The sequence below is a fragment of the Telmatherina bonti genome (genome assembly GCF_933228915.1).
Source record: "Telmatherina bonti genome assembly, chromosome: 20".
NCBI classification, from domain to species: domain Eukaryota; kingdom Metazoa; phylum Chordata; class Actinopteri; order Atheriniformes; family Telmatherinidae; genus Telmatherina; species Telmatherina bonti.
In genome coordinates, this window is record NC_136618.1 from 28,703,546 (window position 1) to 28,718,657 (window position 15,112).

Here is a 15,112-nt window from a genome sequence, read left to right on the forward strand (position 1 = left end):
GAGTGTCAGCCAAATAGCTTCAACTAAGAGAACTGTAATGATAGAAGAACAGGATCAACATGAAATGTGAATGCACAGGTAGCTTATACCAGGCCCAACAGGCTCTTATAGGAGGGTGTCATCAGTAGTTTTGGGTATTTTGGTAAGTAGCACTTGTCACCACAGGCTGGAAGAGGGATTTCTTCTTTTTCAATAAAGGCACGACCACCTACAGAGCAGACAACCTTCCCAGCCTTCCGGGCCCCAACTTCATCCTTGTCTCTCTACCAGCTTTGCAGAGATCTTCTGTGAAGCAGAGATGGTTGTCTCGAAGGAAGGAAGAATCCTTGGCTGCGGCCCACACTGCTGCTCTGAGTGTGCGGGAGGAAAATTACACAATGATACTTCTGGTGCCGCTATGTCTTTTTGCTTCAATGCGATGCACAGTGTCAATAAGATCTGACAGTTTCCCGGTTTCTGTGGGTAGTAACGTCTGGCAGATTCCGATCACCTCTTTGCGTACATCTTTTCTTCCACACTTTCTGACACCCCATGTAGCTTCAGGTTCCACCGTCGAGAGTACCTCTCCATGTTAGTGATGTGTGACTCCAACATATTTATGTGTGTCTTTTCCCCATCTAGGGTGAGTTCAAGACCAGAGACCTTCCCTTCCACCTCTTTTAACCGACTGCATAAAGTTTCCACATGTACTTTTAAACTCGTTATTTGGACCGTGTTATTCTGGACCAGGGATTTGAGCTCTCCGATCTGCTATTGATTAACTTCGACAAAGTAGCAACAATATCTGTGTCACCTTTGTTAGAGGGAGTAACGGGCAGGGTGGGGAAATCTTCTTCGTCCATCAAGGAGAGATTTGGGGTGTCAATGCAGATGGGGAAGGAGTACAAGTGTGCTTGAATAAGTATTAACCGTGCCGGTCAGAAGCTACCTGTGAGTATAAACGATAAATTTGAAAGCTGCTCTCAGAATTGCGACCGTTCACATCTTGGGCCTTTTTTTACCCCTGGCATCAGATAAATGTTTCCATTATGTCTCATAATGCTGTTATTTGTTATACCACTGCAATGACAAGAATAAAGATTTGTTTAAAAAAAGAATTAAGAGTATATAAATAAATAGAAGCACATCTATGAGTTACTATTTTTGTTTTTTTTTCCACATCTGCTACAGAAACTACAAAAAAGAAACTGGTGTAACAAATCTCCTTGACCTGAATCTCTTTACTGCTGTCTTTGCAGCACATGTTCAGTTCAGTGTACCCTGTTTACAGCTATAAACAGGTTTTTTTGTGTAAGTCCAGTGTTGTCCAGTGTAGTTTATAATGTTCATGGTGGTTTGTCTGAACGTGTTTTATATATAGTCTATGGCCTGAACGTTTCTCTCTGGTTGCAGGTACACCAGTTTCTGTTCATTGTTATGGTTTCTTATGATTTAATGAATTAGTTTGACACCAGGTAGTGTGAGCTATCTTCCATTTTGATGTGAAAGGAAAAAACATTTGTGGCTCCTCCTTTTGCATCCAATCATGACCCCTAACTTGCAGTAACTATATTTGCTTATAATTCCTTTCTTTGGACTTGTGTGTGTTCAACACAAGCTTCACATAAAGCTTTAAACAAATGACAAAATAACAGATTTATATAAGTTTTTTAATTTTTTGTTTTCAGAAAATCTCTATATCTTATGAAAATCAGGTTTGTGTATTATCTGTATGATTACAAAGAAACCAATATGAGTTTAGTAGTGAAGGGTATAATGTATAATTATAAAATTCAGTTTATTAACAAGAATTGTTAATGAGCACTCTGACATTTAGTTAAAAATACAGCTAAATAGACAATAATGTGATATATGAAAACATAAACATGATTTTTTAAGTAACAATGTGAGTGAGAATAAGAATCCAGAACAACTGATTGTTCCTCATGTCTGCCAGCGGGTGGCTTTAAATCCTCAAACATCAGATCAGAGTTTCCCTGAATGACATGAACAACTTCACACATTCAGTAACTAACAGAAAATACATGACAGTAAATGAAATTGTGGTGTAAAACAATTTGGTACTGAATCCAGTTGCAGTTGCACTTCGTCCATCTACTGTCTGAATCTGCTATCAGGTGAGAGGCAGGGTCCTGGACAGGTCACCAGTAGTTGCGGGTGCATAACCTGTTCAGGATATGCATAAGAACTAGTCTTTAATTTGCTTCACATCAACCCCAGATGATCACAGAGGAAAGGGTCGACCTCACAGAGGAACTCGATCATCTCTGAACTGGCAGCTTCACCTTTCTTCCTCACGATGTCGATAACATATCGAGCTTTTTCTGCTCTATTCTTCGTCTCCTCTGCTGCCTCCCTCTCTAAATCATTCATCACCTTCTTTTCCAGCAGTTTGTCCAGCAGATTCTGGAGAACAGGGTCTGATACATCACGGATGAAATTTGTCCGTATCTCAAACAGCTGCTCGTGAGGACGGAGATTCACTCGGGTTGATCCACAGGATCTTCTTAGTCTAGAGGTGGAAAGGCAAACTCGTCTTTCCCAGACGCTGTGGGAGCTGCTGTCCCTTAGAAACAGTTTAATGTGTCTCATCTCTGTTGTATAAATCACCTGGAACGATGGGAAGAAGTTGTCGTAGGACTCTTCATCAAATTCCGCTTCTGATGGCTGAACTTCCACTGAGTCGTCTCCAGGCGAGGTGGACAGAGTGTAAACCTGCTTTGGCTGCAGTTTACAGCGTGGAGGCGTCTCTATGTACAGCTCATCTCCCGCTGATTTCTTCCTGGTCTGCAGCACATCCCTGAGAGAAACATTTTTTGGTAGCATCAACACATTAATGAGGTGTTCATGATCAGGGTCATCTGGGGGCTTGTAGAACAGCAGAACCAGGGCTTGGACCGGGTCGGGGGGAGAGTCTTCATCTTTGACGTTGCCAAAACCAGAAAACCCTGTGATGTTTATGATCACGTGAGTTTCTGTAATCTTATGAGGGCTGATAAACTTGGTACGCTCATCATTCACATGAGCGACGGACAGGAAGGCCCCTCCACCTGTGGAGAGGATCTCACAGTGTGGGAGATGAAGCTGACTCATAGTCATCTGCTGACATCTGATGTCAAACAGCGGTCCTGCAGGTTTCTTATGATGTTGGCTCAGTTGCCTCTTGTTCCAGGTAACAGTCCTGTAAAGCACCTCCCCTTCTCCTTCCATGTGAAACACCAGGCCGGTCACCGTGCACTGGTACAGGCCTGGACGGGAGCACTGGAACCTGTACGTCTCATCACTTTCATCATCTATGATTTCAGGTGTAATCTCCTCATAGCCGCTGCTAAACTTCATGTCAGGTAAACTTATTGCTTGTGTTGAGTTTAGGCTTTTTGCAGATGTTTTTTTTGTCAATGACGGAAAACTGAGAGAACGATCCAAGTTGATGTTTCCTCTGTTACTCAGACCAGAATCTGGAGACTGGTCATGGACATCGGAGTGGATTAACAGTGTGTGTGTGACTGGATGTTTTATATCAACTGATGCAACTGATTCTTCATTTTCCACCAGGTCATCAGACTTTAAAGATAGAATATTCAAAACAGTTATTACTTTGTGTTCTTCAGTGTCACCATCAATCTCTAACAATGAATGCTTCTCATGTACGGATCTGGCAGAGTAGCTTTCAAATGCATTCCTATAAAATCTCAGACTTCTGATCCTAAACCCAAGATTCCTGATCATTCTGGTCATTCTGCTGAATAATGAATCCTTTCGTTCTGCTTTTTTCTGTTTCCCAGCTGACATCACATGATGAAATTCAATAGAGTCAGAGGAGCTGGAAGACCCGCAAAGCCATGGAGATGATGTTGAGAAGCCTCTACGTTTCATTCTTTAACTTCTTTGTAAATCTGGTTTGATTCACTTCTTCAGTCCCAACGTAACTGTCCTCCTTTTTGTGGCCTCTTTGCGTTTCTATTGCTTGTGCTCACTGAAAGAAAGAGAAAGTAAAGTTAAAATCCCATCAGAGAAAATCCCAGGACAAGGAAACCCCTGCTATCAGATGCATGTAGCTTATTTTGTGGAACAAATATCAGTACGTCGTACGAGCAGTCCTGCAACAGTTCTTTTATAGATGATAATCTCCAGTTTGTACTGAAATTCTTTTTAATTTGTTAACTTGATCATTTTCAAGGTGTTGTTAAACTGTTGTGCATCAGTGACGTGACAGGTAGTTTAAAACCACTATGACATGGTGTCATAGTTTCAAACCAAACAATTTTTTTCAATAAATGGAAACAAAAACATATAAAAAGAAATAAACATGGCAACAAAGTTTAGGTTATGATTCCCAGAGGCCACTGTATTGGGGATCTGGTCCAGTGTTCTGTTAAAACAAGCTGCCTTATCAAAACATCCTTACACAAGCTGAATTTTTAGGTACATCTGTTTGTCTGTGCTTACTTGTCAGAACAGAATACCACCCTAACCCACCACCAGGAGAACCTAGACCTCGAGTCCACCAACTTTACCTCCTAAAGGGCACGTCACCCCACTCACACCCACCTGCTCATGCACACCCACACTCATAATAATACCAATAATATTAGCAATAACATTAACAACACATCTGTCTAAAACTCTTGAGGGAATAGTTTCAACTCAACAATGTTCCCATCTTAGCAGAAACAATCAGTTTGAAGAGTTTCAGTCACGATTTAGAACTCATCATAGCACAGAGACAGCTAAAAGTCACTAATGATCTTCTCATGGCCTCAGATGAAGGACTCCTGTCTGTACTGATCCTGTTAGATCTCAGTGCCACATTCAACACCACTGATCACAAAATTCTGCTACAGAGGCTGAAACACTCCAAACAGAGCACTTCACTCTCATTCATTCATTCATTCATTCATTCATTCATTCATTCATTATCTGTACCACTTGTCGTTGAATTTATCTGAAGAAAAATAAATCTAGAAATCAATTGTTTTCTGTTCAATTTATTGACCATGTACAGATGTTCCAAGCGAGAGGTCTTGAGAGCTCTGCCCCTCAGTCCAGTCCTGGTGGAAACATGCGAGATCCCACTTCTGACACCACACTGTTGTGGAATTTATCTGATGAAAAATAAATCTAGAAATCAACTGTTTTCTGTTCAATTTAATGACCATGTACAGATGTTGCAAGTGAGAGGTCTCGAGAGCTCTGCTACTCTCCAAGTGTTACAGAGTTCTTTTAGGTATACACAAACCCTGCACTAGACAAAACAACTTCTAACTGAATAATGATGACAGTCAGAGCCTTGAACTGAACACCGAGTTTCTATACATGATTCTACTAAATCAAGCTGTCTACTCTAAACAATGCAGAATATATCTTGTACTACATAAAAGAACCTCAATAAAGGAGTAATACAATAAAGTGTAAGTGCTGTAAATACAGCTAAACGAGGCATTACTGTTCATGATTTGTCCACCAGAGGATGCACTTTTATTTTGATAGTGCATTCCACTAGATCGTTGTTACTTCCTGTTTTTTACCCTCTTCACTTGCTACACACGTCATACTGGCAGTCGAGAAGATATTAGATAGCAGACATTTTTGTTAATGTTTTGATCAGCAAGAAAATGCTTTTTGTTTTATAAAGCCAACCCCCTCCCATTCAGAGCTGCAAGCAGGCAAAGTGGTTAGTAGAAAATGAATGTGAACCTTTATTTCCTTTATTTTATGGACTGCATGAATTCATTGTTTTATTTTGTGCCCGTTTTGTAGTTCTACGGTGGTCTATGATGCTAGCGGTGCTAGCTGTGTTAGTTTTAAGTGCATCAATAAAGAATCCCATCTGTAGTTAAAGAACCGGAGTCCTTGCATTCTTGAATGGGTGGCATAATGAAACTATACTATGTGTATAATTTCCACCACACCACTTAGTCTGATTAAGGGCCATGGGGAAGCTGGAGCAGGGTACACCCTGGACAGATCGCCAGTTCATCGAAGGGCTACTTCACTCTCAGACTACAGGTTTACTTGTGGTTCCAGAGTCTCTAAAAGTACAATGGGAGGAAGAGCCTTCAGTTTTCAGGCTTCTCTCTTATGAAACTGGCTCCCACTGTGGGTTTGGGAGGCAGACTCTCTCTCTCTATCTTTAATAAAAACTGAAAACCTTCCTTTAAAACAAATCTTATAGTTAGGATACGAGCATCCCCTGAGTTTGAGTCTGCATGTACAGGGTCCAACAGTCCATATAGAGCTATGGTCTAATAGGGGTAGTCGGGCCACCATTAGTTATACAGCCACGGGGATGTCACCTGATGCACTAAGCACTCCCTTGCTCCTTTTTCCCTTTGTATAAATATATGACAGTATTGACATCATTAACATATTTCTACACTTTACACAGATCTTCCTGAATAAAAGAAGCTATATATGTTCATCTGTTTTTTGTGTCCTTTCCACTCCAACCAGTCGAGGCAGATTGCCGCCCGCCCTGAGCCCAGTTCTGCTAGCGGCTTGTCTTCCAAGAGTTTTCCTTCCCACTGTCACTTCATGCATGCTCAGGATGGGGGATTGGATCAAAGTCAAGATTTGATGCAATCAGTTGGTTTCTCTCTCATCTAGCCTATAACAATAACAATAACAACAACAATAATAATAATAATAATAATAATAATAATAATAATAATAATAACATGATAATAACAACAACAACAATAATAACAATAATATTAATATTATTATTATTATTATTATTATTATTATTATTATTATTAATAATAATAATAATAATAATAATAATAATAATAATAATAATAATAATAGGCTGCATGGTGGCCTGGTGATTAGCACTGTGGCCTCACAGCAAGAAGGTCACTGGTTCAATCCTTGGCTGGGGTGGGGTTTTGTCAGTAGCCTTTCTGTGTGGAGTTTGCATGTTCTGGGTGGGTTCTCTCCAGGTACTCTGGCTTTCTCCCACCATCCAAAGACATGCATGTTAGGCTAATTGGTTACTCTAATTTGCCCCTGGGAGTGATTGTGAGCATGAGTGGTTGTTTGTCTCTATGTGGCCCTGTGATGGACTGGCGAGCTGTCCAGGGTGTACCCTGCCTTTGCCCAAAAAGACTGCTGGGATAGGCTCCAGCTTTCCCCGCAACCCTGAATAATAATAATTTATTATTGTCATCAAGCAGCGTGCCCTTGTTTTGATGGCAGAGAAACTTGACTCACAGATATATGTGTATCCAAACATTGTATTAGCAAGGCCGCCTCTCTCACTGTGTGAAACTGATGTTGCTTAACATATTTAGACAAAAACACAATATGCTTGCAAGTGCTGTTTTAAAGCAAATAGGACTGCAGATCAGCTAATTCCACCTGAAAGGTGTCCTCATTCATACAAGACATCACTTGTTTAGCTTTGACACAACATTCTGCGTCATTGAAATGGATTGGGACAACACCTAAGTACCTCCATGGGAATGTTGATATCTTTAAATCTTTCTGAAAAATTTTCAGTCAATTTTGTCATAATGGCTTTCATCAGTGTGCCCGGAGTTTTGTCCATAAATGTTGGCAAAAGAAGTGCAACATTATTTTGACACGAGTCTGATGTGAAGATTATTAGTTTGATGTTAAAAGCACAGACGTTCTTTCAACCAAATCGGCGATGGCCTTTTCTCGTCTCTGCACTTCCAGTTTGCAAGAGTTCAAATGTCTAAAATTTGCTGCAGACAGGCAAATGTTTTGTAAATCAGTACAATAAATAGATCCAACAACCTATAAAGTTCTGGACAAGAACTCATTAATTTCAGTCATGCGTGTTGGAGCAGGGATACACTGAAAACCTGAAGGATTGTGGCCCTTGAGGACCAGAGCTGGACACCCCTGCTTTAGAGCCTATTTCAGCTTCAAAGAAAGTCTAAATGAAAAATCAATTTGTTAGGTCAAGGTGAAAAACATATTGTGCATCTAAGGACAGCCTCGTAGTTGCCATAAACAGCGATCAAACCATTAATATATAAAACAAGGTAATAATCACGTATAGTAAGTAATGCATGGGTGGTGGTGGTGGTCGGGGCAACAAAAATATTAAACTGAATTTAAAACCATTCAACAGAGAAGGGTTTCAGTGATGCAGTGACGAGAGCGAAGACCAGGGCAGGGGCCACTCATTTAGTCACCCTCTGGTAGCAATTACCACACATCACACTGTGGTCCCTGCTGTGGTCCTTGGCAGTGACCACTGAGTTGTCTCCCAGTGGCACGGGCTGGACAACGGTCAGGCAGAGGCGTAGCCCCAAACCAAAACCCACTGGCCACCACCGACCTGTTCACGTTTCTAACAGATTTTACCCACTCGAAGACACACCCGCTGAGGCAGAAACCCTGATTATAGGTAGTTCCATAGTCAGAAATGTGGCACTAGAGACACCGGGGACCATAGTCAAATGCATTCCCGGGGCCAGAGCGGGCGACATTGAATCGTATTTGAAACTGCTGGCTAAGGCTAAACGTAAATACCGTAAGATTGTAATTCATGTCGGCGGTAACGACACCCGGTTACACCAATCGGAGGTCACTAAAATTAATGTTGCTTCGTTGTGTAACTTTGCCAAGAGCACTCCGTAGTTATCTCTGGTCCCTTGCCAAATTTAATCAGCAATGACATGTTTAGCCGCATGTCATCTTTCAACCGCTGGTTGTCTAGGTGGTGTCCCGATAACAACGTAGATTTTATAGATAATTGGAGCGCCTTTTGGGGAAAGCCTGGTCTTATTAGGAGAGATGGCATCCATCCCACTTTGGATGGACCCGCTCAGTATTCTAGCAATATGGACTCTTTTATTACTCAGCTAAATTGACAACTCAGGGTTGGGACCAGGAGGCAGAATTGTAGTCCTACACACTTTTCTGCAGCTTCCCACCTGCCACCGCCCACCCAAAACCCCATTCCGACCTTATACAACTCCCCAGCAGTAAGAATTAAACAACACAAAAACACTTTTGGGGTTAATCGTGAAAACCTCATAAAAAAAACCAATGGATCTAATAAAATCTGAAAATAAGACACTAAAGTGTGGCCTACTGAATGTCAGATCCCTCTCAAATAAGTCTTTATTAGTCAATGACTTGATAGGTGATCACCACATTGATTTATTCTGTCTTACGGAAACCTAGTTACAGCAAGAGGATTATGTTAGTATTAATAAAGTTACGCCAGCTAACTAAACATTCACATTCCTAGAACTACAGGCAGAGGAGGAGGTGTTGCAGCTATTTTTCAGTCAGAATTATTAATTAGTCCTGAGCTCAAAACGAACTATAAATCCTTTGAATTCCTGACATTAAATTTATCTAATCCAAAATCGAATTCAGAGAAACCGCTCCTTTTAGCATTAGTGTATCGCCCACCTGGATCTTACTCAGTTTCTGACTGAATTCTCTGATCTCTTGTCTGAGTTAGTGCTGACTACTGATAAAGTCATTATACTAGGTGATTTTAATATTCATGTTGACGATGAAAGAGATAGTTTAAACATTTCCTTTAGCTCTATTCTATACTCAGTTGGGTTTTTAGAAAATGTCAATGGAGCCACTCACTCTCATGGTCATACTCTTGATCTTGTTCTAACATATGGTATTTAGACTGATAAGCTCAAAGTTTTTCCTCAAAACCCTGTCTTGTCCGATCACTTCTTATTAATGTAAATGCCCATGGGGACATTCACATTACTGAGATCCTGTTCAGGCATTTTTATTATTATTTCGCCAAACTTTGCTGTGCTACTACTCCTGCACCGTTCAAGTCACTTCAGTCATTCAGATCCTAAACTGTGCAGCTCCTTCAGGACATGTGTGCTACAATTTTTTTATTTGAAATTTCTGTAGTTTTTGAGATATTTAGCATTTTGTAAAAATAAATTCAGCCTTGTGATTGGATGAAAGTCCTTCCAACCACATGCGGATTGGACCTTGCAAAAATTCAGCACAGTGACTGGTCAACAGGGTTTCAGCGCGCTGCACCGGTTTGTAGTGTTCGGTTCATCAATTTCCTGTCCCCAGAAATGCTACTCCTCCAACACCATTTGTCTCACTTCAACCATTCAAGTATCAAATTCTTCAGGCCATTCAGGAAATATGTTCTACGACTTTTGGTCTTTGTAACATTTAAACTTTTTAATGTATTCAAGTTTTTGTCAATGGATTGAAATCTGTTCCTGTGATTGCTCAGCGATTGGTCCATTTTGTGCACCGGGACACAGGTACACATACAAGGCAAGGGTTCAAATGCAGCATTTAACATATAGCTCCATTGTTGTTTGTCGGCTGTTGCTTGTGTGATGGCATGTAGTTCTGCAGACTGCTTAAAGTGAACTATTGGTCTCAGCTTAACACTTCAAGGAGAAAAGGAATTTATTGCAAATGTCACAGTTAAATATGAAGGATTTGTTCCAACAATTCTCCCTGCAACATTTCAACACTTTGATGAATCTTAAACAACTTAAAAAAAAGTTTTTCACATTGAACAATAAAGTCTGTCACATCTTTACTGGAGTTTAGTTCAACCTCACACATGTTTTTGCGATCCCGCTAATTACACCCTGCTGGAAGTGAAAAATAAAGGCATTCCCATCCCAATTGGAAAACATTTAAACGCTTTTTCCAAGGTACAACTAAGAGTACTAGTGGTGTAGTCAGTAAGTCAGTGTGCTTCAAACCAGGAGTTCATGGGTTTCATCCCAATGTGGGGCAAAAAAAAAAAAAAAAAAATTCAGTTGTGCTTTTTTTTTTTTCTCCAATTTCTTATACTTATGCAATTTCATTTCAATAATTCAGCATAGTTCAATAAATGGGCATTCACATTTGCTATTATTTCAGTTATAGCTGGTTCTAGTTAACCTTTTAATTCACTTTATGTGATTACTCACTGACGAAAAATAAATTCTACTATAGTAGATGTTTATCAGATATTATTATTACAAAATTTAAACAATCAATTGAATCAATGTTTTCCCATCTACCATGTGTTAGCAAGACTGAGAGTCCCCCTTTAAGCTTTACTCCTGCTCAGATTGATCAGCATGCTGATACTATAATAAGCTCTAAAACAGGCGTCAAGGCGTTTGGAAAACAAATCGCGTTCATCAGGACTAGAGGAGTCTCACTTAACCTGGAAAGAAAGTTTAATTATATACAAAAAAGCCTTACGTGTGGCAAGAAAAGCTTATTATCATTGATAGAGGAAAACAAAAACAACCCTTGGTTTCTTTTCAGCATTGTAGCCAGGCTTACTAGGAGCCGGAGCGCTGTTGAGCCATGTATTCCTTTCTCACTTAGCTGTGATGATTTCATGTATTTTTTCAGGAATAAAATTGATACTATTAGAGATCAAATCCACAATATTCTTCCTTCTGCTTTTAATGTTGAGCTTGTTGTGGTCTCCGAAGCATCCTAAGAACCAGGATCTGACTTGTGTCTAAATAGTTTCTGTCCTGTCCAACCCTCTGAATTCACTAAAATAGTAGTTTCATCTAAACCATCCACCTGTATCTTAGACCCTCTCCCAACGAGCCTATTTTAGGACATTTTCCCTTTAATTGATACATCACTACTAAATCTTATCAATATGTCTTTAGTGACAGGATATGTACCACAATCATTTAAAACTGCTGTCATCAAGCCTTTACTTAAAAAGCAATCTTTGGATCCAGAGGTGATAGCAAATTATAGACCTATATCTAATCTCCCGTTTATGTCCAAAATTCTGGAGAAAATAGTTTCCGCTCAGCTACATGCCAACCTAAGCAGAAATAATTTATTTGAAGAGTTCCAGTCAGGATTTAGAGCTCATCATAGCACTGAGACGGCATTGGTGAAAGTTACTAATGACCTTCTTATGGCCTCAGACAAAGGACTTGTGTCCGTACTTATCTTGCTTGATCTTAGTGCTGCATTTGATACAATCAATCATAACATTCTGTTACAGAGACTAGAACAACTGGTTGGAATTACAGGTACAGGGTTAAGCTGGTTTAAATCATATATATCTGATATATGCTCCCTTTAGGCAAAATTATTAGACAGCATGGAATAAACTTTCATTGTTATGCAGATGATACTCAGATATACTTATCCTTTAAACCAGATGAAACAAATCAGCCCGTTAGGCTACAAAATTGTCTCATTGACATAAAGACTTGGATGTCTAGAAATTTTCTCCTCTTAAACTCAGATAAGACTGAAGTCATTCTCGTTGGATCTGAAGTTTTGTAATGAACCTGGATGGCATTACTTTAGCTTCCAGTGCTACAGTGAGAAACCTTGGAGTAATATTTGACTCGGACCTGTCCTTTGGCCCACATATTAAGCAGGTTACTAAAACAGCTTTCTTTCATTTACGCAATATAGCCAAAATTAGGGACATAGTGATGCAGAAAAACTGGTTCATGCTTTTGTTACGTCAAGACTAGATTACTGTAACTCTCTATTACTGGGCTGTCCTAAATATGCCCTGAAAACCCTTCAGCTGATCCAGAATTCTGCAGCCAGAGTCCTGACCAGAACCAGCAGGAGAGATCTTATTTCTCCAGTTTTAGTCTGTCTTCATTGGCTGCCTGTTGAATCTAGAATAGAATTTAAAATCCTTCTCCTTACATATAAAGCTCTCCACAACCAAGCACCACTATATATCAAAGACCTCATAGTTCCTTAAATACCAAGCAGAGTACCTCGTTCCGAGACTGCAGGCTTACTTAACCACACCTAGAGTCTCAAAGAGCCGAGCAGGAGGCAGAGCCTTTGGTTATCAGTGGTTATAAGTCCTATAGCTAGGGATGGTTAGCATCCCTTAGTTATGCTGCTATAGGTTTAGACTGCTGAGGGAAATTCCCTGATACACTGAACTTCTTTCTCTCTCTCTTTATTTCTATCTTTTATCCCCCCCTCCCAATAACAGTGATGCATCATTAACATGTATGTCTCCTGTCTCAGCAGGTCTCCCTGGCTGGGAGTAGCAGATCCTGTTGTCTGTTGTCTTTCTGTCCTCTTCCCCCCACACAGCAGAGGCAGATGGCTGCCTGTCCTTGAGCCGGGTTCTGCCGGAGGTTTTCTTCCTGTTCACACTGTCGCCAGTGTGCTTGCTCAGGATAGGAGATTGAGTTGGATCCTCTAACTCAATCTGTTGGTTTCCTTATATAGGATATTATGAATTGGCTTTCATTATGTTTTTCTACTGTCTGTAAAGCGTCTTGAGATGGCATTACCGTGATTTGACGCAGTATAAATAAAGTTGAATTGAATTGAATTGTGGCTCAGACCAGACCACAATTTTCTCGATGAGCTCTCAAAAAACGACAGTATTTTAAAAAAAAAAAAAAAAATCACCTCACCTGTGATGTGTCCCTCCAGTGGAAATTTTCCCAAAAGTTAATCCCTGAAGTAAACTCCATCAAACAACCATCAACATCTCGTCAGCTTTTTAAAGTTCTTCCATCATCTTTTGCCAACAATTCCACTCTACAAACAGCTAATCGTGACACATAATGGGACTTTTTAATAGATGACACTCTCTTTAATCTCTTCATCAATGACGGCAGCAACAATACAATGTCTCATCTCTGCCTCTTGTGTCCTCTTTTCTCATCTCTTCTGTCAGGTTAACGACCAGGCTACTCACAGTGATGCTATCATCTGAGCCATCTGGAAAACAGGCATGTTATGACTTGTAGTTCAGTTTCACGTTGTTTTTCCCCATCACAGCAATGCATTCCTGTTACAACCCTAAGAAGGAGTAACACCTACAGAAGCAAGGTTACAACCTCAGATGAAAACACAGAGAAAAAAAATCTAAAGTCGGGCACACTTATTCACTCTTCACAAACAGCTTCACAGTCACAGATTCAAAATACCAGATGGCCATTTGCATCAGGGAGAGCCAAGGCCAACATAACAAACAAAACAGCCCTGCCTATAAAACAAAAGGACAACTTACCTACCCACCAAATAAAATAAAGTACAAGCTTACATCTAACCTACCCTACAGTAACATAAACAGGAGAAAAGGACCCCATACAACAAAACAAAATGGCAGCTCTCCCCTACAAGGACAATCTGGAAAAATGCTCAGGGTTATACCAAGCAACAATAACCAACAGATAACCCACAATGTTTCTAAGCTGATGCACAATGCAGACATGGTGTGAATGGCAAGTGGGCAAAAGGCCCAGACGCGCAGATCCTGAGGTCTTTTAAAGGCCACTCCCAGACCCGATTGGCTGGAGGAGGCTGCCACACATCAGCACAATAAGGAACACCTGAGAAGGGAGTATAATGCACAAATGAGTAACACACATTGCTGTAACACCCCCATCCATAACAACAAACACCAGTTTGTTTACAAGAAAAGTGAGGTTACACTTACACTCTTGAAAGGGCATCCGCCACCACATTACTTGTCCCTTTTTTTATGCTTTATGTCAAGGTGATAATTCTGACAGATCAATATCCACCTCATCAGCCATTGGTTGTTGTTGTACATACGTGACAGAAAGATGAGGGGGTTATGATTGATGAAGACTTCAACTGGAAGAATGGTGGATCCCACATAACGTCGAAATCCTGTAGTGCCAGCAGCATTGCCAAAGTTTCTCTTTTTATTGTTTAGTACTTTCATTGATGAGTGTTGAACTTCTGGGAGAAGTCACAAATGGGATGGCTCAAACCTTGAACATCCTCCTGAAGTAGTATGGCACCGGCTCCCACGTTGCTGGCATCCACATCTATTTTAAAAGGTTTTTTGAAAAATCTAGAGCAGCAAGAACAGGGGCACTAGACAATAAGGCTTTTGCTCCCTCAAATGCATGCTGGCAAGCAGAGCTCCAGATAAAGGCCTGTTTCGGACTACACAGGTTGGTAAGGGGAGCAACTACTTGTGAAAAATTCCTGCAGAAACACTGGTAGTGGCCAGCCATGCCGAGAAATCTGCTCAACTCACGGCGTGTGGAAGGTACAGGAAAGGCAAGAATAGCTTGTACCTTGGCATTTACAGGCCAAACCTGGCCATGACCAACTACTTTACCAAGATAGGTAACTGTGGCCTTACCAAACTCACACTTATCCAAATTTAGTG

General features: G+C 40.5%; 1 protein-coding gene across 1 annotated transcript; it reads right to left on the bottom strand.

The window, feature by feature from the left end:
* Nucleotides 1–2,205: 2,205 nt before the first annotated feature.
* Nucleotides 2,206–3,339, bottom strand: LOC306770978 (caspase recruitment domain-containing protein 8-like; the record flags this gene model as incomplete). The annotated part of the gene is made up of 1 exon (XM_079259998.1): nucleotides 2,206–3,339. The coding sequence occupies one exon, from the start codon at nucleotides 3,337–3,339 to the stop codon at nucleotides 2,206–2,208; it is 1,134 nt and encodes a 377-aa protein (XP_079116124.1).
* Between the last annotated feature and the right edge of the window lie 11,773 nt (nucleotides 3,340–15,112).